Here is a 26775-nt window from a genome sequence, read left to right on the forward strand (position 1 = left end):
ATTGTGCAAGAGGCACAAACAAGGCAGCAGAGGAGTGCCGAATCAGTGAAAACCGGGCTTGTCATCAGCCGCAGCAGGAGACACGGTTCTCAGGGAACAACAGGGCCGACAAGCTGGGGGGATCCCTGAGGGGAAGGCAGCCCAAAGGAGTGGGCCCCGAATAAGCTCAAGTCCCTCAGGCAGGGCTGCATCTCCAGGCCTCTCTGGAGGGCCTGTTAAGTCATCCTTCACACACAGTTGTAGCCCTGAGGTAAAAGTAGTGACTTCAACCTGGGTCACATGTGAGGGCCCCTGAGGACAGGGGTCCAGGGGCTGAATGAGAGGCCCAGGAAGTTGGAAAACCTGTTTCCAAAGTGTCCATAGGGAAGTGGAGGTCTTATTTATTTATTTATTTATTTATTGTGAGAGAGAATGGGTCCGCCAGGGCCTCGGCCACTGCCATCGAACTCCGGACACCTGCGCCACCTAGTGGGCATATGCGACCTTGCACTTGCCTCACCTTTGTGTGTCTGGCTTACGTGGGATCTGGAGAGTCGAACGTGGGTCCTTAGGCTTCGCAGGCAAGCGCCTTAACCGCCAAGCTATGTCTCCAGCCCAGGAAGTGGAGTTTTGCACCTGTAGGTGTGTCCCAAGTCTGAACCTATGTCTGAGGTTCTCTGGAAAAGAGGCTGGACGGTAGGGAGTGGCAGTGACCCCTCTGTCCTTATTTTAGCCTGAGAGGAAAGGCCATGGCCGTGTTTGCAGGAGAAGAGGCTTGTCCCCTCTGGGCTCCATGTGCTGGATTACATATACCCCGCTCTCGCAGGTCCCACAATCCCTATCCCAGCGTTTTTTCAGGGCCTGAGTCCTCTTTCCTGTCCACCATCCTCTCTCTCCATTACCTCCTGGGTAATGACCTCCGCGGCCTCTCCAGCTAGACTTCTCTGGCCAAGCCCAGCGTGACGCCAGTTCTTTCCCTGAGCCTTTGCCGAGTTGTCTCCCTCTGCCTGTCTGGGGACAGCTGGGGAGAGGGGAGAAGATGTCCGGCATTCACATGACCTTGCTGTCCTTGCGGGGCGGGGCCCCCACTGCCTTGGCCTCCGAGGACTGTGGTGGGTGGGTGTGCTGGCTTGCACTCAGGAAGGCACTTTGGATCCGGTTGAGCAATGCCGTGGCAGCGTGGGGACGGTTAGGGGAAGGGATGCCCGTGGGCACCGAACTACAGTCAACACCCTCACTGGCCCAGGCTCAGCAGGGGTTCGGGACGGATGTGAGTGGGTGAGGGAGTTAGAATCATGAGAGTGGGGGCCCAGCCTGGGCTCTTCTGCCTGGCACCCTTATTAAGTCTGCTCAAGTGGATCCTCTCAGCTGTGTGCCAGCTGGGTACCCTGAGGCCAAGGGAAGACAAGGCTCTGAACAGTGGCCCCAGAGGAGGAGACCCAGCATCATGGAAATATCTCTAGGCACCCATCGATGGACACGGGGGGGCACACACAGAGCCAGGGGGGTTGGAGCTACAGAGAAAACAAGAGCGCCCAGGCAAGGCAGCCTTACTCCGCAGAGGCCCAGGGTTGGGTTTCGAAGTCACCAGATTCGGGGCCTGGATAACCCAGGCCTGTGAGACGGGGTAACAAGGACTGGCTGGGCTGGGTGGGCCTGCGAGACCCTGCCTCGGCTCCTTTCCTCTCTCATGGGCCTTACTCCCGGGCCACATGGATGGCTAGGCTGGGCCAGCAGGGCGTGAGAGGTGGGGAGCGGAGCTCCACCCTGAAGAGGGAAGGAGGGGAAGCTCTCTGAAATGGCAAGAGAGTTCTTGCGAGCCCTGAGCTCCAGTTCTCCTGGGCGCAGCAAGATGCAAGATCTCAAACGCACTGGGATGAAAAGACCCCCGCCCCGCCCTGCCGGGTCCACAGCTGGCAGTGAGAGCGTTAACGTCAGCAGCTCGCTGTGCTCTGGGAGGACAAAACTTCCCTTAGACGCCTGGCCTGACGCCAGGGCCGAGCGCAGGAGCTAAAAACTGGAAGTTCAGGCGCGTGGCCAGACCTGCCCGGAGCAAGTCCTGGAGGAGGGCGGCCGCGCAGCCTCTGAGCGCGCGTGCGCCGTCCGCGAGCCCGTCTGCCTGCCCAGCCTGTCCGTAACTCTCTGTGACCATCCTCTCTGTCCACTTGTCTGTCTGCCTGTCAGCTCATGTCTGTCTGTCTGTCTCTGGCCCCATCAACCTCTCCAGACACCTGAGTCCACCTGTGTCTCTACTTGTCCATTCATCCGTCTGTCCCCCTGTCTATATCAACTCTTTTGTCTGCCCACCTGCCTTTCGGCTCTCTCTGGGCCACCGAGCCATGGCCTGGGGCCGCGGGGCCACGGTCAGCCTGGTTCTGCTGGGGCTGGGGCTGGCCATCACTGTGCTAGCTCTGGTCCTCTCCCGCCACCGTGCCCCCTGTGGTCCCGAGGCCTTTGCCCATGCTGCCGTAGCCGCCGACTCCAAAGTGTGCTCAGACATTGGACGGTGAGTAAGGGGTGGGTGGCAGCCAGCTGCTCTCGGAGACTGTGAGCGCGGCCGGCGAGGGTGTGGATCAGGCACTAGTGGGCTCATGTGGGTTTGGGTTCCGGCCCCGGCCCCGGGGCCCTCGCACAGGACAGGCGACAGGTGTGCCCACAGGGCAGACAAGCGTCTGTGGGGGCAGTGGTCATGCTGTAAATGAAGTGGTGGATCTTCGGCTCAAAATGACCCTCTGAAGCCAGGCACGGTGGTGCCCGTCTTTAATGCCCAGCACTCGAGAGGCAGAGGCTAGGCCACCCTGAGACCCACCTTAGAAAACCAACAACGAGAGCCGGGCGTGGCGGCGCACGCCTTTAATCCCAGCTCTGCGGAGCCAGAGGCAGGAGGATCGCCGTGAGTTCGAGGCCACCCTGGGACTACATAGTGAGTTCCAGGTCAGCCTGGGCCAGAGAGAGACCCTACCTCGAAAAACAATAAAACAAACAAATAACAACAACAAAAAGACCCTGCGTGGTCCCTGACTTGGACTATTCAAGCCCGGGCTCTTCTGGGGTCTGGGCAAGGGACTTCAGCATTCCCTGTGTGGCCTGTCAGCCGCACGTACATTGTTGCGGTCTCTCCGCTGGCCTGGGCTACATCTCCAAGGCTCTCAGATGGTGGCACCCTTTACCTGGACTGGTGCCATGTCCCTCAGGGTCCCCATACCACAAGCTGAGCCCGACGGGCAGACTGATGTGTTTTGGGTGGGTGGGCTGGGATGAGGGGATGACAGAGAGGGGCCCCAGTTAGTGTTTCCTGACTCTCTTCCAGGAAGCCCAGCCCACAGGAAACCTGTGACCCCAGCTACACGGCCACAGGGCAGGACACGGCCGGAAGCCCTTGCTGACCCCCTGCCTCCCTCTGGGCCCCCAGAAGCCCAGGGAAGCATGCTCAACTTCTCGGAATGTCTGCCTGTCAGGCCTCTGCGAGGAGTCCGGGGCTGCGGCCTGCAGCAGGGGAGCACGGTGGTCCTGGCCCTCGACAGTTGGCAGAGGGGTGCCTGCCAGGCTTTGGCACCCCAGTGTGCTTTTCTCCCCCTTCTTTCTTTTTCTTTTTGCTTTTTCTTTTTTTTTTTTCCAAGGTAGGGTCTCACTTTAGTCCAGGCTGACATGGAACTCACTCTATTGTCCCAGGCAGGGCCTTGAACTCATGGTGATCCTCCTACCTCTGCCTCCCAAATGCTAGGATTAATGATGTGCACCTGTGCACCATCGTGCTCAGCTTTTTAAAATTTTTTTATTTTGGTGTTTTAAAAAGATATTTTATTTTTAGTTATTTATTTATTTATTTGACAGAGAAAGAGAGAGAATGGGCACATCAGGGCCTCCAGCTGCTGCAAACGAACTCCAGACGCTTGAGCCCCCTTGTGCATCTGGCTAACGTGGGACCTGGGGAATCTAATCAGGGTCCTTTGGCTTTGTAGGCAAAGGCCTTAACCACTAAGCCATCCCTCCAGCAACCCCATCTTTTTTTTTTTTTTTTTGAGGTAGGGTCTCACTGTAGCTCAGGCTGACCTGGAATTCACTATGTAGTCTCAGGCCTGCCTTGAACTCACAGTGATCCTCCTACCTCTGGCTCACAAGTGCTGGGATTAAAGATGTGTGCCACCACCCACCTTTCTTTTTTTCTTTTATTTTCTTATCTTTTCTTCTTTCTTTCTTCCTTTAATATTTTTATTTATTTGCAATGAGAGAGTGAATGAACAGGCTTGCCAGGGCCTTTTACCACTGCAAAGAGACTCCAGATACATGTGCCATTTTGTACATCTGGCTTTACGTGGGTCCTGGGTAACTGAACTGGGACCATCATGTTTTGCGTGCCTTTAACCACCGAGTCATCTTTCCAGCCCTCTTTTTTATTTATTTATTTATTTTATTTTATGTTGAAGCAGGGTCTCACTCTATTCCAGGCTGACCTGGATCTTACTCTGCAGCCCAGGCTGGCCTTGAACTCATAATGATCCTCCTACCTCAGCCTCCCAAGTGCTTGGATTAAAGGAATGCACCACCATGCCTGGCCTACCAGCCCCTTTATTTATTTATTTATTTATTTGAGAGCAACTGACAGAGAGAGAGAAGGAGACAGAATGGGCACGCCAGGGCCTCCAGCCACTGCAAACGAACTCCAGATGCGTGCTCCCCCTTGTGCATCTGGCTAACGTGGGTTCTGGGGAACCGAGCCTCGAACCAGGGTCCTTAGGCTTCACGGGCAAGCGCTTAACCGCTAAGCCATTTCTCCAGCCCCCCCTTTTAATATATAATATTTTATTCATTTATCTGAGAGAGAGAGGTAGAGAGAGAGAAAGAAAGAGGGAGAAATGGGGGCATCAGGGCCTCCAGCCACTGCAAACAAACTCCAGATGCATGTGCCCCCTTGTGCATCTGGCTTACATGGGTACTGGGGAATCAAACTGGGATACTTTGGCTTTGCCGGCAAACACCTTAACTGCTAAGCCATCTTTCCAGCCCTCTTTTTATGTTTTATTTTAGAAATAGAGGAGGGAGAGAGAGAATTGGCACTCCAGGGCCTCAGCCACTGCAATGGAACTCCAGACGCTTGGGCCATACAGTGGTCGTGTGTGACCCTGTGGTTGCCTCACCTTTGTGTGTCTGGCTTACATGGGGTCTGGAGAGTCAAACATGGGTCCTTAGGCTTCCCAGGCAAGCTCCTTAACCGCTAAGCCATTTCTCTAGCCCCCCCTTTTTTTTCAGGTAGGGTCTCACTCTAGTCCAGACTGACCTGGAATTCACTATATAGTCTCAGCGTGGCCTTGAACTCCTGGTCATCCTCCTACCTCTGCCTCCCGAGTGCTGGGATTAAAGGCGTGCGCCACCACGCCTGGTTCTTTATTATTATTAATTTTTTAAAAAATTATTTGCAAGAGGGAGATAAGGTGTGCGTATGGGCTTGCCAGTGCCTCTTACCACTGCAAAGGAACTCCAGACGCATGAGCCGCTTCGTGCATCTGGCTTTCCATGCATAGTGGAGAACAGAACACAGACCACCAGTTTCTGCAAGCCCATAACCATTGAGCCGTCTCACCAGCCACTTGCTTTCTTTTGCTGTTCTTGCACTCATCCACTATTTCATTCACTTCGTCCTCATGTCCATCCATCCATCCTGCTCAGCTCCATGACTTGCATCAGCTCCTGCCGTGGCTGAGATGGTCTCTGGCTTGCTGCCTCTTCCTTCTCATCTGCATGTCACATGGCAGTGGCTGAGAAGGGCAGCTTAGGGGTGAGTAGAGGCAGTCATGTTTACTCCTCGGGGTGCGCCCAGGAGACGTGAGAGAGCAACGCCAAGTGCTGCCTTGGATCCAATATGCAAATAAAGTGGGGACATCAGGCCCCAGAGGGGCCAGGTAGAAATGGGAGTCTGCTGCATCTCCATGAGCTTCAGTGGAGATCTCTGTGCAGTACCCTGCCTTTTTTTTTTTTTTTTAAGATTTATTTCATTTTATTTATTTGCCAGCAGAGAGAGAGAGAGAGAGAGATACAGTAAGGAGACAGTCAGGGAGAGAATGGGCGCTCCAGGGCCTCCAGCTACTGCAAACGAACTCCAGATACATGTGCCCCCTTGTGCATCCGTCTTACGTACGTACTGGGGAATCGAACCTGGGTCCTTTGGCTTCACAGGCAAACGTCTTACGGCTAAGCCGTCTGTCCAGCCCCGGTAGCCTGCTTTTGTACAGGAGGGCTATCCAAACTCTCTCAGGCTCTCCCTTGTTGAAGAACGGATGTGGTTTCACCCCAGTGTTTTCTCAATCAGCTCTGTTTCCTGTTCTGGTTTCAAGAAGCCAAAAAGTAGGAGGGAGCCTGAGGCCCCAGCTGCTACAGCAGAAAGGCCAGTGACCATGTCTGAGTTGGGCCTCAGGAAGGTGCCTGCCCCAGCGGCCCCGGATCAAGCGCCGTCCATCTGACTGGGGTGCCAATTAGGCCTGCCTGTGGGGACGGGCCTGCCTGGTATCCCAGCGGCAGGGACTGACAGCGCTTCGGGCTGCTCCGTTCAGTCTTCCCGGAGTCTCTCACCTTCCTCCTTGGACCTCAATCCTTGCCCAGTCCAGGGCTTGGCCTGCGATGGGCATAGCTTACTTTGCACAGACAAGCGGGCAATCACAGATGGAAGGCACTGGGCTCTCTCTGTAGCCTCAGGCTGGCCTTGGAACTCAAAAACCCTCCAAGTGCTAGGACTAAGGGCCTGGGCCACTAGGTCTGGCTACAGACTTTTGTTAAATTTTTTGTTGTTTTTAATTTTTGTTTTTTCAAGGCAAGGTCTTCCTCTAGCCCAAGCTGACCTGGAATTCTCTATGTAGTCTCAGGCTAGCCTCAAACACACAACAACCCTCTTACCTTGGCTTCTCAGATGCTAGGATTAAAGGCATGAGCCACCATGCCAGGCATTTTATTACTTTAAAAAAATATTTTTATGTATTTACTTGCAAGGACAGAGATAAAGAGGGAGAAGGAGAGAATCAGTATGGGTGCACCAGGGTTTCTTGACACTGCAAGCAAACCCCAGATGCATGCACTGCTTTGTGCACCTGGCTTTACATGGGCACTGGGGAATCAAACTCAGGCTGTCAGGCTTTGCAAGCAAGCACCTTTAACTGCTAAGCCATTTTCCCAACCCCAGAATTTTTATTACTTTTACTTTTAAATATTCTATTCATTTATTCATTTGCAAAGAGAGAGAAAGAGAAAGGGAATGGGTGGGCCAGGGCCTCTAGCCACTACAAATGAACTTCAGATGCATGTGCTACCTTGTGCCTCTGGCTTTACGTGGGTACCAGGTGATTGGACCAGGTCGCTAAGCCTTGCAGGCAAGCGCCTTAACCACCAAGCCATGTCTCCAGCCCAGTTTCTATTACTTTGGAATGTCTACCTCATCCTTGGATTGGTCTTCTGGAGCACAGGCTCTCAGACCCAGGCCACACCATTTCTGGGCCTGAGATTGGATTCCCCCCCCACCCCTGCCCCGCTACTGCCGTGGTCTGCGTCCTGCCCTGGTCCATGAAGGGGAAGATCCAGAATTGATGCCTTCCTAGAAAAATGCAAACCATGTGGAGGAGATCCAAGCCTATTGTCATCCTGCCCTCCTGGGAACAGGGCAGGGCTGTGGAAATTGGGAGCCTGGGGGACCTACCTGGGTGGCATCTTCTTCTCCCTGGTCACTACTCCGTCCCACCCCACCCTGAGGCGCCTCCCCCAAGATTCCAGGCTGCCCAGTCTCACTCGTGTGACAGAGCTGAGGAAAGCCAGGTTCAAGAAGTGACGCTGCTTGACCAGCACCACGCCCTGGCCAGCGCAGCCACTCCAGCGCCAAGCTCACACGAGCGTGTTTGTGCAGTGATGCGCCCACGGACACACATTGGTGTGTGCGTCCTTCTCTGTCTGCAGCTGCCCCACCTAGACCTCCGGCCACTGCAAACAAACTTCAGACACGTGTGCCGTTTGTGCATCTGGCTTTACGTGGGTATTAGGAAACTGAAGCCTGGCTGGAAGGCTTTGCAAACAAACCTTTTTAACCACTGAGCCGTCTCCTCAGCTCCTGTCTTCTCCTCCTCCTCCTTTCTCTTCTTCTCTTGGTTTTTCGAGGTAGGGTCTCACTCTAGCCCAGGCTGACCTGGAATTCACTATGTAGTCTCAGGGTGGCCTCGAACTCACGGCAATCCTCCTACCTCTGCTTCCCAAGTGCTGGGATTAAAGGCGTATAACACCATACCCAGATCCCTAACTTCTTTCTTTGATGTTGTATACTTTCTCATTGCTAGAACAAAACATCTAAATGAGAGAAAGAGAAAGAGAATGGACACACCTGGACCTCTTGCCACTGCAAATGAACTCCAGATGCATGTAATACTTTGTACATTTGGCTTTAAGTGGCCATCAGGCTTTGCAAATAAGTGCCTTTAAACTTTGGATCATCTCTCCAGCCCCTCCCCAATGATAGTCTTTATCAGTCCTAGGCCTGTTCAAAAGTCCAAGGTCCAAAGTCTCATCTGAGAGTCAAAACAGTCTCTTTACTGTGAGCCCCATCTAATCAAAACAGAAGTTAGGGCTGGAAAGATGGCTTAGTGGTTAAGACGCTTGCCTGCGAGGCCTAAGGACCCAGGTTCGATTCTCCGGGTCCCACGTAAGCCAGATGCATGCGTCTGGAGTTTGTTTGCAGTGGCGAAAGGTCTAGTATGCCCATTTTCTCTGTCTCAAAAATAAATAAATAAATAAAATAAAACAGAAGTTACCTGTTTCTAACACATGAATGCACAGAATGAACATTCGCATTCCAAAATGACGAACAGGGACATGGCGAGGAAAGAGTGGACCAAGGCGAGATGGGAAGTAGCAGAACAAACATCAAGTCCCACAGATCCAGGCCTGGCATCTGGGCCCCAGGAAATCACCTGGGCTCAGTAAATAAATAAACAAAAGAACTTGAGCCCTTGGGCTCCCCCGGCTGAGCTGCTCGCAGCCCGGGGTGGACCCTACCCTGAGCGGGCAGCTTTCCCCAGCGGCCCTCCTGGCGTCCCAGACTCTCCACCATCCCGGGACGTGCGCTGCAGCCCGCGGCTCATCTTCACAGAGCCGTGCCGTAGCCGCCGCCGCTTCCATGGTCTCCGTGAGGGGACGCTGACCCTGCCTCACATCGCCTCGCTTCCATCTCCACAACCCGGTTGCAATCCATGACCCTCTGTTTTCTGCACCTGTCACGCTTCCGAAGCCACGCAGGCGATACCGCCAGTTTCCTTAGTCCAGGCTGGCAGATGGAGCCCGAGTTGAGGAGGAGCAGGGCACTCCTTCATCATAACTGCCCCCAGGACCCCTCCTCCAAAAAGAATCAGCAGTCCTGTTGTCCCCAGGCAGAGGAGCTGGCCCGGCCACAGTGGCATAAACTCTTAACTAATTTCAGCCCACATGGCCGCATTCTGTGACCTGAAAGCAGTTCACACATCCCCTGGCACCAAAATTCACACTTTTTTTTTTCCCCCTTTGGTTTTTCAAGGCAAGGTCTCACTCTAGCCCAGACTGACATGGAATTCACTACGTAGTCTCAGGGTGGTCCCGAACTCACAGCGATCCTCCTACCTCTGCCTCCCGAGTGGTGGGATTAAAGGCGTGTGCCACCACGCCTGACTGGAATTCACATTTCCCCCATCTTTCTGTTCCCGCACCAAACACCCCCGTCCATTACACTTAAGTCCAGCTGTGCCCACGTTCTCAGGACGTGAGCAGAACACAGCCAGGAGTCACGTGAGCTGCCTCTAGCCCCGTCGCGGGCAAAGTCCCCGCCCTCCCAGAAAGCTCACAAACCCACCTCCCTACACAGTGCATGTTTCTCTTCTCTGCACATTTTGGCCTCTCTCTGTCTCTCTCTTTCTCCCTTTCTTTCTTTCTTTTTGGTTTTTCTTGGATGGGGTCCCACTGTATCCCAGGCTGACCCAGAACTCACTCTGTAGTCCGAGGCTGGCCTCGAACTCATAACAATCCTACTATTCCTGCCTCCCCCCCCCCACCAGCGCCGGGGTATTGGGATTTAAGGCGGTACATCACCACGCCTGGCACATTTTGGCCTTTCAAACTCTCACCAGAATAGCCATTAAGCTGTGCTTATAGCACCATAAGACTTCTGTAGTCCAAAGTACCAAATCCGTCCACATTCCTCCCACAAGTCAGTTGCAAAAGACTGGAAACCATATGGTCGTTTATTTCAAGAACGACCCCGCTTCTAGGTGCCAACGTTCCTCTGCGCTTACGTTCTCGTTGCTGGGACAGAACCCCCCCCCCCCCCGAACGGAAGCAGCGTGTGGAAGGAAAGGGTTTACTTGCAGTTTCCAGTTCCCAGGGAAAGCTCCGTCATGGCGGGAGAGGGAAGGCGTGAGCAGAAAGCCAGGTGTCACATCTTGTCACGTTAGCAGGGAGGCAGCAACAAGAGTGGTGGTGAACGCCTTTAATCCCAGCCCTCCGGAGACAGAGGTAGGAGGATCGCCATGAGTTTGAGGCCACCCTGAGAGTACGTGGTGAATTCTAGGTCAGTCTGAGCTAGCGTGAGACCCTACCTCGAAAAACCACACACACACACAAAAAAAGAGTGAGTTCTGCTGGACTAATAAGCCTCAGGGCTCGCCCCCAGGGCACGCCTCCACCCCCTCTCCCAAGGCTCCATAAGCTGGGCACTCGATGAGGCGCAGTCACAAACACATAAGGCTATGAGGAGCGCTCCCCTGTGCATGCACCTCCATATCTGCTCATGTACTATCTCGTCATCTCCAGCTCTGCATGCCAGGATTGCATACATACTATACTATACTACTATACATGGCTTCTGTTTTAAAGTTTATTTATTTATTTGCAAGCAGAGAGAGAGGGAGAAAGAGAGAAGAGAGAAGAGAAGAGAAGAGAAGAGAAGAGAAGAGAAGAGAAGAGAAGAGAAGGGAAGAGAAGAGAAGAAGGCAGAAAGAGAATGGGTGCGCCAGGGCCACCAGCCACTGCAAACAAACTCCAGATGCATGTGTCCCTTGTGCATCTGGTTTTTGTGAGTCCTGGAGAATTGAACCTGGGTCCTTTGGCTTCACAGGCAAGCACCTTAACTACTAAGCCATTTTTCCAGCCCATGTCTTCTGTTTTTAGCGTGTTGTTTGTTTGCTTGGGGCTTTTAAAATATTTATTTATTTAGACAATTTCATGCATGTATAATAATGCACTGTGATCATGTTCACCCCCATTACCATCTTTTTTTTTTTTTTTAATATGGAACGCTTCACAAATTGGCGTGTCTTCCTTGCGCAGGGGCCATGCTAATCTTCTCTGTATCGTTCCAATTTTAGTATATGTGCTGCCGAAGCGAGCACCCCATTACCATCTTTGGACCCTCCCACCAAATGCTGGACCCCTTCCTCTTCCCAGTTAATCTCCCTTCTACATTCATAGTCTGTTAATTTATTTGTAAGCAGAACTGGGCATGGTGGCAAATGTCTTTAATCCCAGCACTTGGGTGGCAGAGGTAGGAGGATCTGAGGCCACCCTGAGACTACATAGTGAATTCCAGGTCAGACTGGGCCAGAGTGAGACCCCAGCTCAAAAAAACAAAAAATGATTAGACTGGGGAGACGGCTCAGAGGTTAAAGGCACTTGCTTACAAGCCTGATGGCCTGGGCTCAATTCTTCAGTACCCACAGAAAGCCAGACACACAAAGTGGCGTATGCATCTGGAGTTTGTCTGCCGTCTTGTGTCATGCCTGGTTCTGACATCTTACTCTCCTTCCCGTCCCAAGACGACATGTGTGCACGAGGTTCCCACGCAGACCCGCCTTCGGGTCTGGGGCAGGGGCCGTGGCTCCGGAGCTGGGCTGGATTACAGTCCAGAAGAGGGTGATGGGCTGATTCGGAGGGCGCTGGCGTCAGAGTTCCCATGGCGTAGGAGGAAGGGACCCAGGTCCACTCCCTCTGTGAGCCTTCATTTCTTTTTTAGTCACTGGAGTTTCAATACTGGCTTCTTGAGGAGCTGGGTAGGGTTTCTGAGTGTGAGGGAGGGTGCAGCCTTTTGTGAGCCATGCAGGGCTGTTCCCCAAGGGATAGCATCTGCTGGGACTCGGGCCAGTCTGACCAACCACTTCAGAGCTGAAGGATCTACCTCTTGGACAGATGAGGAGACTAAAGCCAGAGAACATTGTGGTAGACTTGGGGTCCCAGGAGAAGCTATGGGACCCATCAGTCTAAACCCTGGACCCTGAAGATGGGGCAGGACCCTGGGGCGGGGGTTCACCAACGGCCATTCTGAAGAGTGGAGTCCCAGAGTGGGTTTCATAGGCTAGCCCAGGCCTGACTCTACCTCTTCAATAAGCTGGTGCTACTGGGAGCTGCTAGGGAAGGACTGCAGGAGAAACACTTCGCAAACTGAAAAGCACCCCGTATATGGCAAAAAGAAGCGTCAACGTCGTCACACTGCCCCCTGCTGAGTGCGATGGGCCAGTGAGCAGCTCAATTTGACGGAGCCACGCGGCGCCTTTTCTCAACTGAGCCGGGGTTTGGGGTCAGCAGACGGGTCACTGTCACAGTCAGCTCCACGCCGCTGGGATGAACCTCCAACCCAGACACAGTTCATGGGAGAAACGGGACTTACTTCAGGCTTACAGGTCCAGGGGAAGTTCCATAATGATGCGAGAAGCAGCTCAGCTTTCGCGGGTCCACGCAGAGGGGAAAACCACGGGTGCCACAAGCAAGTACCGAAACTAACAGCAGAACAGCAGGGGACAGCAAGTGGCTGGGAATCCAAGTCACAGCTTCCTTTTTCTTTCTTTCTTCCTTTTTTTTTTTTCCAAGGTGGGGTCCCACTCTAGCCAAAACTGACCTGGAATTCACTATGTAGTCTCAGGGTGGCCTCGAACTCATGGCGATCCTCCTACCCCTGCCTCCCGAGTGCTGGGATTCGAGGCGTGCGCCACCACGCCCAGCCCAAGTTACACCTTTACTAAAACATTTGAGTCTTTTGGGGGATGTGAATTCAAACTACCACGGTCAGCAGCCTGTCACCATTTCCCAGTATGCCAGACAAGGAAGCCCAGGTGGAGAGGGTGGGAGAGGGGAGGCAGCCGCCGACTCCGTGTCATGTCCCCTAGAGCCGTCCTCCAGCAGCAGGGCTCGCCTGTGGACGCTGCCGTAGCGGCGCTGGTCTGCACTGGTGTGGTCAACCCTCAGAGCATGGGTCTAGGCGGAGGGGTCATCTTCACCATCTACAATGCAACAACAGGTGGGCCCCTGCCCGATGCCCTCACGGGAGCGCGGGGTGGGGGATACTTCTCCGTTAACAACTGGCTTTATGGAGTCTCTTCCTGTGCACCTTTCTGGGTTTTCTTGGGACACCCTTGGTCTTGTCCTTTTGCTTCTGCTGCGCAAAGCCCTGGCGGTAAGCCCCGTCCCAAGGGTGAGCACTGGGAGGGAAACAGACCTCCACCTGACTTGGGGCATCACCCCTCCTGCCCCATCTCCAGGGAAGGTGGAGGTCATCAATGCTCGGGAAACAGTGCCAGCCAGCCATGCCCGGGGCCTACTGGACCAGTGTGAAAAGGCCCTGCCACTGGGCACAGGTGAGGCCCTGGGAGCGGGTCCCCTGCCCCACCGAATTCATCCAACTGTGGGTGCTATCTAGAATACCCTGCTAAGGGACGGTATGTCTCCTGCACAGACTGTGACACTCTGCCGTTGGAGATAGCTGCTGTGGTGTGGGGAAAGTGTGGAGCCTCTGTCTTCTGGGTGGGAGGGCCTCTCTGAGCAGGGGGGCGATCTAAGTAGAGGACCAGACCGGGGGCCCTCATTGGAGAGGGGCTGGCAAGACAGGGATCTTGAAGCCAGCTTGCTTGCGGTGGTCCTATTTATTTTATTAATTTAAAAAAATAAATTTTATTTATTTATTTGCAAGCCAAGAGAGAGAGAGAGAAAAAAAAACAGAGTAGAGAATGGGCATGCCAGGGCCTCTAGCCATTGCAAACGAACTCCAGATTACATGTGCCCCTTGTGCATCTGGCTTATGTGAGTCCTGGGGAATTGAACCTGGGTCCTTTGGCTTCGCAGGCAAATGCCTTAACCACTAAGCATCTCTCCAGCCCTATCTATTCTAATTTTTACTTATTTATTCACTTGAGAGAAAGAGAACGGGTGCACCAGGGCCTCTAGCCGCCGCAAATTCCAGACGCGTGCACCACCGTGGGCATCTGGCTGCCATGGGTTCTGGGGAGGCAATCCTTGACAAGGCCACATCTGAATGGCTAAGCCATCTCTCCAGCCCCTTTTTTGTGGACTTTGCACAAGATGTGTGTGGTGGGAAGACATGGCCGGGCACGGGTTCCGGCATCTTGATCTGGCTGCCGTAGCTGGGAGACCAAGCTGGGGGGGGGGGGTGAGAGGAAAGCCACGGGCTGAGGGCAGGGGCGTGCAGTGCAGGAGCCCAGTGGATTGGAGTTCCTGGGGAGCTCCGAGGCTATGCTGAGGCCCACCGTCGCCACGGCCGCCTGCCTTGGGCGCAGCTATTCCGGCCCACCATCACACTGCTCCAGAAGGGCTTCCACATGCCTGAAGTCCTCGGCCAGTTCCTCAACAGCAGCCTCCTGCGACCCTCCTTGTATGCCTCTAGCTTGAGGTGAGTCCCGCACGGTGACCTTGGGCTCAAGGCCAGCTGCTACCTGAGCCCCGGCCCGGGGCAGCCGAGCCGCAGTCCCTCTTCGCCTGAAGGGTGGACTCCGAGGCGCCGGGACCCTTATGGGCAAGATGGCTGGTGCTTTCTGCCTCCACTCAGAACCCAGCCTAGGCAGGGAGGAGTTTACCCCTTAGCTCCGGGCTTCCTTCTCGTTCTTTGGGGTGGCTGGTAGGAGAGTTCTGCCTTCCCGTCTAGCTCACCAGGAAGTGCTCCCGTGGGTGGAGCTGATGGCTGGGGTGGATATAGACCCACTGGGAAGGGGTCAGGGCCAGGAGTGAGGTTGGATGAGGACAGGGGAGTTCTACCTGCTTCTAAAGGGCCAACCCTCCAGGGCCTTGGGTACCAAGCCAGGGCTGCTCCCCCCCAGAACAATCCCATCTCTCCAGAGCCCAGCAGACACATGACTATCCGATAGGACCGGGTTCCACCCTGAAGTCGCTCCCTGCCACCCCCTCCCATACCAGGCAGCTCTTCTTCAACGGGACAGAACCCCTGAAGCCTCAGGACCCATTCCCTTGGCCAGCCCTGGCCACCACCCTGGAGATGGTGGCCACAGAGGGTGCAGAGGTCTTTTACACAGGCACGCTGGGCCACATGCTGGTGGAGGACCTTGCCAAGGAAGGTTAGCCAGGCTGACTTTCCAACGTCTGTGGCAGCCAGAGAAAGAGCCAAGTTCTGGGTGGTGGTTGGGGGGAAGGGCGTGGTGGGGAAGGCAGGCCTTTCTGGGGCTCAGAGACGCCAGATCTTCACGCAGCACAGCCCCTTGTGGTCAAGGGTCCTGGGCAGAACTCTTACAAGTCAAGGCCAAGGGAGAGCCTATGACAGACCCGGGTGGTTAAGCTGATCACCTTCCGATTCCTCTTTCCATTTTGCCTCCCTCTGGTCTCTATCCACCTACCCCACACCACTGCCCACATACCCACCAATGCCCTCTGGAGCTATACAGCTAGCCCGCAAGAGGAACCTCCTCCCCATCTGTACATGGAGTTCTGTCTGCCTCACCCCAGGGAGCCAGCTCACTCTGCAAGACCTGGCTGCCTTCCAGCCTGAGGTGGTGGATGCTCTGGAGATGCCCTTGGGAAACTACACCTTGTACTCACCACCGCCGCCTGCAGGGGGCGCCATTCTTAGCTTCATTCTCAACGTGCTGAGAGGTGAGACCTTCCCAGGCCACCTCCTTCTAAATATATACATACATACATACATATATATGTTTTGTTTTGTTTTTTTGGTTTTTTTTCGGGATAGGGTCTCACTTTGGCCCAGGCTGACCTGGAATTCACTATGTAGTCTCAGAGTGGCCTCGAACTCAAGGCAATCCTCCTGCTTCCTGAGTGCTGGGATTAAAGGCGTGCGCCACCACGCCCGGCCATACATATATTTTTTTAAATTAATTAATTATTTATTTACTTATTTGAGAGAGAGAGAGAGAGAAAGAGGAAGAGGTAGATAGAGAAAGAATGGGCATGCCAGGGCCTCCAGCCACTGCAAATGAATTCCAGATGCATGTGCCCCCTGTGTATCTGGTTTATGTGAGTACTAGGGAGTCAAATCTGTGTCCTTAGGTTTTGCAGGCAAATGCCTTAACCACTAAGCCGTCTCTCCAGCCTCCAAAATCTATTTTTAAAATATTTTTATTTATTTACTTGAGAGAAAGACAGATAAAAGTATGGGCATGCTACTGCAAACAAACCCTTGTACATCTGGCTTTACATGGGTCCTGGGGAATCGAACCCTGGCCATCAGACTTTGCAAGTCCCTTTAACCGATCAGGCCCATTTCCTCAGCCTCACCTCAAAGTCCTTAACATATTTTACCATATAAGGTGATATTCACTCTTGTGTTGAATAAAAATATTCATGGGGGCTAGAGAGATGCCTTAGTGGTTAAGGCATTTGCCTGCAAAGCCTAAGGATCCAGGTGTGGTTTCCCAGGACCCACATAAGCCAGATGCACAAGATGGCACATGAATCTGGAGTTCATTTGTGGTAGCTAGAGGCCTTGGTGAGCCTATTCCCTCTGTAGCTCTTTCTGTCTTAATAAATAAATAAATAAATAAATAAATAAATAAATAAAAGAGAGACTGATTGAGGGGGGAGGGGATATGATGGAAATTGGAGTTTCGAATGGGAAAGTGGGGGGAGGGAGGGAATTACCATGAGATGTTGTTTACAATTATGGAAGTTGTCAATAAGAAATTAAAATTAAAACAAACAAATAAATAAATAAAATGAACAAATAAACAAATAACTAAAACATTTTAAAAATATTCATGGGTTCTGGGGGAAAGAACATGGATGAATTTTTCCAGTAACCAACGTTCACCAGAGTGACCCCCCACCCCACCTGCGTCCCGCCCCTCTCCAGGGTTCAACTTCTCCGCAGAATTGGTGGCCCAGCCTGAAAGGAAAGTGGACATGTACCATCATCTTGTGGAGACGCTCAAGTTTGCAGCGGGACAGAGGTGGCGGCTGAGGGACCCTCGCAGCCACCCGGGCACCCAGGTGAAGCTCCCTGAAGCTGCAGGGAGGCCTCTTTACTGTCCTAGGGTTATGGCCAGGCCTGGCAAGGGGAGGTGGGAGAGATTTCTTTGCAGCTGTAGGCAAGGATAACCTGACAGTGGCCTTGAGGACCGGAAGGACTTTAGAGGGATAGGTACAGGGGCAGGGGCTGACCAAGAGTGATGAGCTCAGTGGGGGATCTTTCAGGGCCCTTGGTGGGACCAGCCTCCAGCAAGCTCAAGGACCCCACCTGGCCCCTCACTGACCCTGCCACCCGTTTGCTTATCCCAGAATGCCTCCCAGGACCTGCTGGGAGAGGCTCTGGCCCAGCACATCCGCCAGCAGATTGACGGCCGCGGTGACCACCAGCTCAGCCACTACAACCTGGCCAGAGACTGGGACCACAGGATGGGCACCTCCCACGTGTCTGTGCTGGGAGAGGATGGCAGCGCCGTGGCCGCCACCAGCACCATCAACACGCCGTGCGTGGGACCCACGGGGGGGGGGGGCAGGAGCAGGCAGGCCCAGGGCCAGATGGACAGACCCCTCTTCTTTGTCTCCAGGACCTAAGTCCCCTCCACCCCAGCTTGGTCTCCACGCCCTGCCTTCCTCTTTCTTGACCCTGAGGACAAAGCACTTTGCTTTTTCTGTCAAAAAGGACAAAGGGGCTGCAGAGATGGCTTAGTGGTTAAGGTACTCGCCTGCAAAGCCTAAGGTCCCAGGTTTGATTCCCCAGTACCCATGTAAGCCAGACGTACAAGGTGGTGCGCGCATCTAGAGTTTGTTTGCAGTGGCTAGAGGCCCTGGTGTGCCCATTCTCTCTCTCTCATAAACAAATAAAACATTAAAACAAAAAAGGACATAGCAGGGCTGGAGAGATGGCTTAACAGTTAAGGCATTTGCCTGCGAAGCCTAAGGATCCAGATTTGATTTCCCACAATCCAAGTAAGCCAGATGTACAAAATGGTGCATGCATCTGGAGTTTGTTTGCAGTGGCTAAACACCCTGGTGTGCCTATTCTCTCTCTCTCTCTAATAAATAAATAAGACTATATATATATATTGAGGTAGGGTGTCACTCTGGCCCAGGCTGACTTGGAATTCACTATGATGGCCTCAAACTCATGGCGATCATCCTACCTCTGCCTCCTGAGTGCTGGGATTAAAGGCATGCGCCACCACACCAGGCAAATAAAATATTATAAAATATTTTTTAAACAGGTCATAGCACCAGGGATGTCTTTGGTTGAAAAGGCTGCTTCTGGGTGGCCCTGAGCCAGATCCTGCCAGGAGAGAGCCTTATTGAAACCAGTTGTCCTGATGGGAGCCCGAGGATAGTCAGGGTGCCGTGATCCAGCAGGCCGGCAGGCAGCTATGATAGGGATCCAGTGAGGCTGGAACCCTGTGTCCGTGGGGGCTGAGACCCCGCGCTCAGACCCTGCTCCCTCTGCGTGCAGCTTTGGGGCAATGGTTTACTCTCCACGCACGGGCGTCCTTCTCAACAACGAGCTGCTGGACTTGTGCTGGAGACGCTCGCCAGGTTCCAGCGTCACCCCCACGCCCGGTGAGGACGGTGGGTAACTGTGCGCCAGCCCCTGGGTGGGCTGATTCCTCCTGTTGCTGCTGGGTCAGTTTGCTCTGCGGGCACCGGAGGTGGGGTGGTGGGTAGCGCCGCTGGACGATGTGGGTGATGTCTGTGGGCCCCAGTTCCAGGTGAGCGGCCACCTTCGTCTATGGTACCCTCCATCTTGGTGGACAAAACCCAGGGGTCGAAGCTGGTGATTGGCGGGGCTGGCGGGGAGCTCATCATCCCTGCTGTGGTCCAGGTGGGTGCGACGGCTCGTGGCTAGAGAGCGTCTCCTCTGGGATGTCCTCTGGGGCGACAGCGTCCCTCGGGTGGGGCTTCCAGTGCTCTTCCCTCCGTCTTTTCTCTCCCAGACCATCGTGAATAGACTGTGGCTTGGCTCTGCCCTGAAAGACGCAATCGCAGCCCCCATCTTACATGTCAACAGTGAGGGTCACGTGGAGTACGAGCCCAGCTTCAGCCAGGTGAGGTCCAGGTCCAAGCTAGCTTCCCCTCAAGTCTAGACCCTAGGAAGAACTCAGCTACTGTGTGTCCTAGGCAGACATCCTTAACCTTTGGGGGGGTCACAAGGAGGTGGGACTCTTAGCTGGGGGAGACGAGACCTATCCTATGGCCTCCAGATCAGAGACAGGATGCTGCCTAAGTTTCTTCCAGGCTGAGGACCTCAGCACGTTGGTCTGTTTATGTCATTTCTTCTCTCCTCCTTTCCTCTCTCTCTCTCTGACTGTTTCCCCTTGTATAGTTTGCAGCTCATCTTTGGGAATTCATCCAGAGGAAAAATTATTTTTTCTTGTGGGAGTCTGCAGTGTGGTGGTGCTCTGGACCTTGGTGTTAGTCTCTCAAACATTTTACTTTTTTCCACAAAAATATAGGCCCTGGTATAGGTCCAGGGGCTGAATTCTCTTGGCTGACCACCACCTCCCTTCCCAGATGGAGAGTTCACTTCCTCGGGGTTTCTAGAGCTGGAGAATGCCCTTGGTGAGAGCTCATGTAAAGATCTGCTGCGCGTGGTGGTGTGAGCCTTTAATCCCAGCACTCGGGAGGCAGAGGTAGGAGGATCACAGTGAGTTCGAGGCCACCCTGAGACTCCATAGTGAATTCCAAAGTCAGCCTGGGCTGGAAAGAAGCCCCACCTTGAAAAAACAAATAATAATGATGATGATAATAATAATATAAACAAAAACTAGCATCCTTTTTGTGCACCTGGCTTTCAGTGTGTACTGGTGATGTAAATGCAGGCCGGCTGGTTTTGCAATTAAGTGCCTTTAACCCGTGAGCTGTCTCCCTAGCCCCCAATGAGCAGCCTTTTTAAGCAGCAAACTTTACGCCCAGGATCATTTCAACTAGCTGTCGTTCAAGATTCTTACAGCCTCATCTCTTGGTCCCTAAAGCCTCCTTCCAGGTCCCCTGGGAGTTCTAGACTTTTTTTTTTTTTTTTCTGTACTTTGAGTGAAAAGGAAGATGCATATAGGGATGGTCCTCTACTCATGACAGTTTGGCTTAAGGAGTTTTCAATTTTGCAGAGGTACAAAAGTCACGCGCAGGGTTGGGGGTGTAGGTTTATTAGTAGAGTGCTTGCTTAACATCTACAAAGCCATGGGTTTGATCCTAGTACTACAGAAGAAAAAGAAAAGAAGGAAGGAAGGGAAGGAGGGAGGAAGGAAGGAAGGAAGGAAGGAAGGAAGGAAGGAAGGAAGGAAGGAAGGAAGGAAGGAAAGAAGGAAGAAAGATAGCAACAACAACAACAAAATGCTTTAGCCAAACGTGGTAGCACATACTTTTAAACCCAGCATTCAAGAGGCTAATGCAGGAGGATCACCATGAATTTGAGGTCAGCCTGCGGTTACAGAGTGAGTTCTAGGTCAACTTGGGCTAGAATAAGACCCTGCCTCATGTACATACACAGGCACACATGCACAAACAGAGAGAGAGGGAAGGACAGAGAGAGAGAGAGAGAGAGAAAGAGAGAGAGGAACAAGAAACCAGCCAGAAAAAAAAAAAAAAGATGGTGAGGGAGGGAATTACCATGGGATATTTTTTATAATCATGGAAAATGTTAATAAAAATTTAAAACTTAAAAAAAAAAAAAGAAACCAGCCAGGTGTGGTGGCGCACACCTTTAATCCCAGCATTTAAGAGGCAGAGGTAGAGGTAGGAGGATCCTGTGAGTTCGAGGCCAACCTGAGGCTACGTAGTGAATTCCAAGTCAGCCTGGGCTAGAGTGAGACCCTACCTGGGCAAACAAAAACAAACAAACAAACAAACAAACAAACCCCCCATTCTTTACTGTGCATTACATACTAATGGTAAGTGCTCTTATGACCATTCTATTTCTTTTTTTTTTTTTTTTTTTTGGTTTTTCGAGGTAAGGTCTCACTCTGGTCCAGGCTGACCTGGAATTAACTCTGTAGCCTCAGGCTGGCCTCGAACTCACAGCGATCCTCCTACCTCTGCCTCCCGAGTGCTGGGATTAAAGGCGTGTGCCACCACGCCCTGCCCATTCTATTTCTTTAAAGTTGTTTATTCATTTATTTGAGAGCAACAGAGAGAAAGAGGCAGAGAGAGAGAGAGAATGGGTGCACCAGGGCCTCTAGCCACTGCAAATGAACTCCAGATGCATGCGCCCCCTTGTGCATCTGGCTAACGTGGGTCCTGGGGAATCAAGCCTCCAACTGAGATCCTTAGGTCTCACAGGCAAGCGCTTAACCGCTAAGCCATTTCTCCAGCCCCCATTCTATTTTTCACTTTCAATTCAGTATTTGATAAGTTACATAAGATACGTCACACTTTATGCTAAAATAATCTTTGTGTTAGATGATTTTTCATATCAAACTGTAGGCTAACATAAGTGTTCTGAACACATTTAAAGCCTGCTAAGCTAAATTCTGATGTTTTATAGGTTCCTGATGTATTCTATAATTTTTTTAAAAAAATATTTCATTTATTTATTTATTTGCAAGCAGACAAAGACAGAGAGGAGAGAGAGCACGGCATGCCAGGGCGTCTAGCCACTACAAACAAACTCCAGACACAGGTGTCACTTTGTGTACCTGGCTTTACGTGGGTAGTGGGGAAGCAAGCTCAGCTTATTAGGCTTTTTAGGCAAGCACCGTATGTAACTACTAAACTGTTTCTCTACCCCTCGATGAATTTTTGACATGGTATTTTCCAACTAGGATGGATTTGTTGGGACATAGCCCCACCATAAGTTAAGGAACATCTCTGGTACTGAGAACCTTGGTGTTCAGATCATGAGACTCAGGACTTCAGCTTTAATTTGTTGGGCTCAAATTCCTGGCATCTAAGGTGCTCCCTCACAGTACAGAGTTCTCACAGAGACCTTGAATCATCTTTCAGGGCACCAGGCCCAGGGAACTGAGGTCAGAGTATGCAGGATCCAAGCCACATTCTTCTTTTTTTTTTTTTTTAATTTAAAAAATTTTTTGAGGTAGGGTCTCACTCTAGTCCAGGCTGACCTGGAATTCACTATGTAGTCTCAGGGTGGCCTTGAACTCACAGCGATCCTCCTTCCTCTGCCTCCCGAGTGCTGAAGTTAAAGGCGTGCACCACTATCCGTGCTCCATTTTTTGGCAGATTCTTTTTTTAAAAATGTATTATTTATTAATTTACTAGAGGCAGAGAAGGAGAGAGAAAGAGAATGGGCATATCAGAGCCTCTAGCCACTACAACCAAGTTCCAGGTGCATACGCCATGTGCATCTGGCTTTCATGGGATCTGGACAATCGAACCTGGGTCCTTAGGCTTTGCAGGCAAGCAACTTAACCACCGACCCATCCCTCCAGCCCAAGGTACATTCGTTTAAGACCTTGCCCCTTGATTCTTGGCTCTTACTCTGTACTAACTTGTCCTGTCTCTGCCAATATCAATCCTCCAACCTGGCGGCGCCCTGAGGACCTTAGACTTTGAGAATTTAGGAGACGACAGTCTGAGCCTGGGGTCAGTGGAATCCCAGAACTCATGAAGCCAAGGTCTCAGCTGCCTCAGGGGAAGTTGGCTGTCTGTTATTCAGATCTACATCTTTCTGTGGAGGAAATCAGAAACCCTGGACTGGAGACCTCAAGTCTCCAAGGACTTCCATAGGCAAAGCTGTGACAGAAGCAAGGAGTCTCCTGGAATTTGGCCACTTGATTCTAAGAAATGGGCCCTCTTGATGATTAAGTGTTGTTTTGACATCAGCTCTGGTCTCATACTTCAATGCTGAAGACATTGGGCAAGGCACAAAGAAATGACTCAGGTCACATGATGTCACCTGATGGACTCAGGAGAAAGCCCTAGTCCTGAGGACTGCAGACACATTTTTGTTTTGTTCTTTTCATTTTTGATCTTTAAAAAAAAAAATTAAGTTTTATTTATTTGAGAGAGTCAGAGAGAGATAGACAGAGACAGAAAGAACCAGGACCTTTAGCTGCTGCAAAAGAACTACAGATGCATGTGTCACCTTGTGCATCTGGCTTATGTGGGTCCTGGGTAGTTGAACCTGGGTCCTTTGGCTTTACAGGCAAATGCCTTAACCACTAAGCCATCCCTCCAGCCCCATTTTTTTTTTTTTTATCTTTTGGCTTTTCAAGGTAGGGTTTCACTCTAGTCCAGGCTGACTTGGAATTCTCAGGGTGGCCTCAAACTCATGGTGATCCTCCTACCTCTGCCTCCAGAGTGATGGGATTAAAGATGTATGCCACTATGCCTGACTTGATTTTTTACATATTTTTTATTAAAATTTTATTTTTATTTATTTATTTGATAGAGAAAGAGGGAGAGAGAGAGAATGAGTGCGCCAGGGCCTCCAGCCACTGCAAACGAATTCCAGACTCATGTGCCCCCTTGTGCATCTGGCTAGCATGGGTCCTGGGTAATCTAACCTGGCTCCTTTGGCTTTGCAGACAAATGCCTTAACCACTAAGCCATCCCTCCAGCCCTAAGAATATTTTTATTTATTTGTAAGCAGAGAGGGAGCACAAAGACCTCTAGCCACTGTAAACGGACTCCACATGCATGCTCCACCTTGCACAGCTGGATCACGTGGGTACTGGGGGATTATACCCTGGTCTTTAGGCTCTGGAGGCAAGTGTCTTAACTGCTGAGCTATACCCCAGCCCCATTTTTTATCTTTTTGAGGTAGGATCTCACTGTAGTCTAGACTGACCCAGAACTCACTCTGTAGCTCCAAGCTGGCCTTGAATTTGTGGTGATCCTCCTACCCAGCCTCCCACGTGCTGGAACCACGCAGTGCGCCACCACGCCTGGCTTCCACAGCTCTCTCGCCCTCTCTCTCATTTTGTTTTCTTTAGTTTTGATTTTTTTGAGGTAGGGTCTCATTTTGTTTTTTTTAGTATTGATTTTTTAAAAAAATTTTGTTTACTTTTATTTATTTACTTGAGAGCAACAGAGAGAGAGAGAAAGATGCAGATAGAGAGAGAGAGAATGGGCAACCCAGGGCTTCCAGCCACTGCAAACGAACTCCAGATGCGTGCGCCCCCTTGTGCATCTGGCTAATGTGGGTCCTGGGGAATCGAGCCTCAAACCGGGGTCCTTAGGCTTCAAAGGCAAGTGCTTAACCACTAAGCCATCTCTCCAGCCCTAGTTTTGATATTTTTGAGATAGGGTCTCATTCTAGCCCAAACTGACCTGGAATTCACCATATAGTCTCAGGGTGGCCTCAAAGTCACTTGATCCTCCTACCTCTGCCTCCTGAGTGCTGGGATTAAAGGCGTGCGCTGCCACACCCAGCCAGAGATTTTTTTTTTTTTGAGGTAGGGTTTCACTCTAGCTCAGGCTGACCTGGAATTTACTATGTAATCTCAGGGTGGCCTTGAACTCACGGTGATCCTCCTACCTCTGCCTCCCAAGTGCTGGGATTAAAGGCGTGTGCCACCGTGCCTGGCAACAGAGATATCTTTTTTTTTTTTTTATTTTTTTTTGTTCATTTTTTATTTATTTATTTGAGAGCGATAGACACAGAGAGAAAGATAGATAGAGGGAGAGAGAGAATGGGCGCGCCAGGGCTTACAGCCACTGCAAACGAACTCCAGACGCGTGCACCCCCTTGTGCATCTGGCTAACGTGGGACCTGGGGAACCGAGCCTCCAACCGGGGTCCTTAGGCTTCACAGGCAAGCGCTTAACCGCTAAGCCATCTCTCCAGCCCCAGAGATATCTTAATACGTGGACATTTCTGTAATATTCGTCTCTGGTGGGCAAACCGTTAATCTGAAACAGTACATGAAAACGTGGGCTGAAGAAAGCTCAGATCTAGGATGTTTTTAAGGCGTGCACCACCATGCGTAGCTGTTCATTTGAGAGAGAGAGAAAGAGAGGGAGAGAGAGAATGGGTACACCAAACCCACTGTGAAAGAACTCCAGATATATGTGCCGCCTTCTGCATCTGGCTTTATGTGGGTCCCGGGGAATCAAACCTGGGTCTTTAGGTCACTAAGCCATCTCTCCAGCCCAGATCCAGGATTTTTGCTCCTTTATAACCTGATTAATAGGGAGAGGCGGTTATGTTTTGGGACAAGGTACTTAACATCATAGAAGCCAGCCCTTTTAGCTGGGCATGGTGGTGCACAACTTTATTCGGGAAGCAGAGGTAGGAGGATTGCCATGGGTTCGAGGCCAGCCTGAGACTACATAGTGAATTTCAGGTCGGCCTGGACTAGAATGAGAGCCTATCTTGAAAAACAAAACAAACAACAACCAAACCCAGCAATCTGCACTTTAGGACTTGGCTTACGGTACCTTGGATCTAAGTCCACTTAGTACCCCACACCCTGAGCATCTCTCACTCCAGGACCACTAGTATCTCCAGGTCACTCTGTGTGTGTCAGTATGTTTGTTGGCTTGTTTGATTGTTTCTGAGACAGGGTCTTGCCTAGGCTGACCTCAGGCTTGCTACGTAGCCCAGGTCTTGAATTCACAGCCCTCCTGCCTCTGCCTCCTGAGTGCTGGGATCCAGGGGTACGCCACCACATCTGGCTTGATATTTTGGTGTTCTGAGCAAAGGAAATCTTGAGCTCTGGACCCTTCTGGATAAAGCTTCCACCCACAGGCCCTAAACTTACAGGGCTCCTCCAGGTCCCAAAGAGTTCAGCTGCTGTGCTCCCAAATGTCTAAGGCCTTGAGCTCACACCTGTATACGGCAATCATAGCCCCGCATGGTAAGCCAGTCCTCAAGTTGGTGTGCCTGAGCACCAAGTAGCCAGCGCTTTGTCCCCTAGAGGACTTAGCCTTCAAGAGACTCAAAGTTGGGGGCCTCTCAGCCTAAGCCCTCTAAAACTGCCTCCTCCATGGAAGTCCCTAATTGCCTCACATTTGCCCTCTGAGGCCCTGGTGAGTCAGATCCAGGAGTGAAATGAACTTGCATTTCCTTGTAAGTAATGTCCTGCGTAGTGCCTAGAGCTCATGTGGCCCCTTTTAAGTCTCTCCGGTATTTGCTTTGTTTTGATTTTCCAAGGTAGGGTTTCTCTCTAGCCCTGGCGGACCTGGAAAGCTCTCTGTAGTCCCAGGCTGGCCCCGAACTCACACTGATTCTCTCACCTCTGCCTCTTGAGTGTCGGGATTAAAACATGCGCCACCACTCCTGGCAGCTAGATGCATGTGCTAGCTTGTGCATCGGGATTTACATGGGTCCTGGGGAATTGAACCTGGGTTCTTCGGCTTCTTTCTGGGGGTGGATCAAGCTTCCCTCCCCATGAATGTCCCTTTATTTTTCCAGGAGGTACAGAAAGGGCTCCAGGATCGTGGCCAGAGCCAGAGCCGAAGGCGCTTCTTTCTGAACGCGGTCCAGGCTGTGTCCCAGGAGGGGGCGTGTGTGTATGCAGCATCCGACCCGAGGAAAGCTGGAGAGGCCGCAGGGTACTAAGATCACCTTGTCCAGGGCCACCGTCAGCCTTGTGCCTGTGCCACACCAGGCCGGGGGACTTTCCCTTTCTCAAATAGATAAAAATAAATAAAATATTTTTAAAATTTA

At 51.8% G+C, this 26775-nt stretch overlaps 1 protein-coding gene and 1 non-coding gene across 4 annotated transcripts; one reads left to right on the top strand and one right to left on the bottom strand.

Annotated features, from left to right (window-relative positions):
• Positions 1 to 2036: 2036 nt before the first annotated feature.
• Positions 2037 to 26775, top strand: Ggt5 (gamma-glutamyltransferase 5). 3 transcript variants are annotated; one of them, XM_045132602.1, is made up of 12 exons: positions 2037 to 2485; positions 13131 to 13261; positions 13503 to 13598; positions 14437 to 14647; positions 15091 to 15326; positions 15712 to 15858; positions 17072 to 17208; positions 17497 to 17687; positions 18662 to 18777; positions 18912 to 19030; positions 19143 to 19253; positions 26521 to 26775. In XM_045132602.1, exons 1-12 carry the CDS (start codon positions 2319 to 2321, stop codon positions 26665 to 26667), a joined length of 1809 nt encoding a protein of 602 aa, XP_044988537.1. In that variant the 5' UTR covers positions 2037 to 2318; the 3' UTR covers positions 26668 to 26775. The 3 variants fall into 3 exon arrangements, with proteins under 3 accessions (XP_044988537.1, XP_044988538.1, XP_004670972.2); XM_045132603.1 differs by having other exon boundaries at positions 18662 to 18768; XM_004670915.2 differs by having other exon boundaries at positions 14452 to 14647; positions 15169 to 15326; positions 18662 to 18768.
• On the bottom strand, positions 11257 to 11363 carry LOC123454264. Its single transcript, XR_006633249.1, has one exon. It is a non-coding gene; the product is annotated as a U6 spliceosomal RNA (small nuclear RNA).

The sequence above is a fragment of the Jaculus jaculus genome, chromosome 13 (assembly GCF_020740685.1).
Source record: "Jaculus jaculus isolate mJacJac1 chromosome 13, mJacJac1.mat.Y.cur, whole genome shotgun sequence".
Taxonomy (NCBI): Eukaryota; Metazoa; Chordata; class Mammalia; order Rodentia; family Dipodidae; genus Jaculus; species Jaculus jaculus.

What these genes read in the sequence shown, in the direction of transcription:
- Ggt5 (XM_045132602.1), top strand. Translation starts at nt 2,319, where the DNA reads ATGGCCTGGGGCCGCGGGGCCACGGTCAGCCTGGTTCTGCTGGGGCTG. An exon ending in GGCCCTGCCACTGGGCACAG is followed by an intron (nt 13,599 to 14,436) that starts GTGAGGCCCTGG and finishes GGCTGAGGGCAG; the next exon opens with GGGCGTGCAGTGCAGGAGCC. An exon ending in ACCAGCACCATCAACACGCC is followed by an intron (nt 17,688 to 18,661) that starts GTGCGTGGGACC and finishes CTCTGCGTGCAG; the next exon opens with CTTTGGGGCAATGGTTTACT.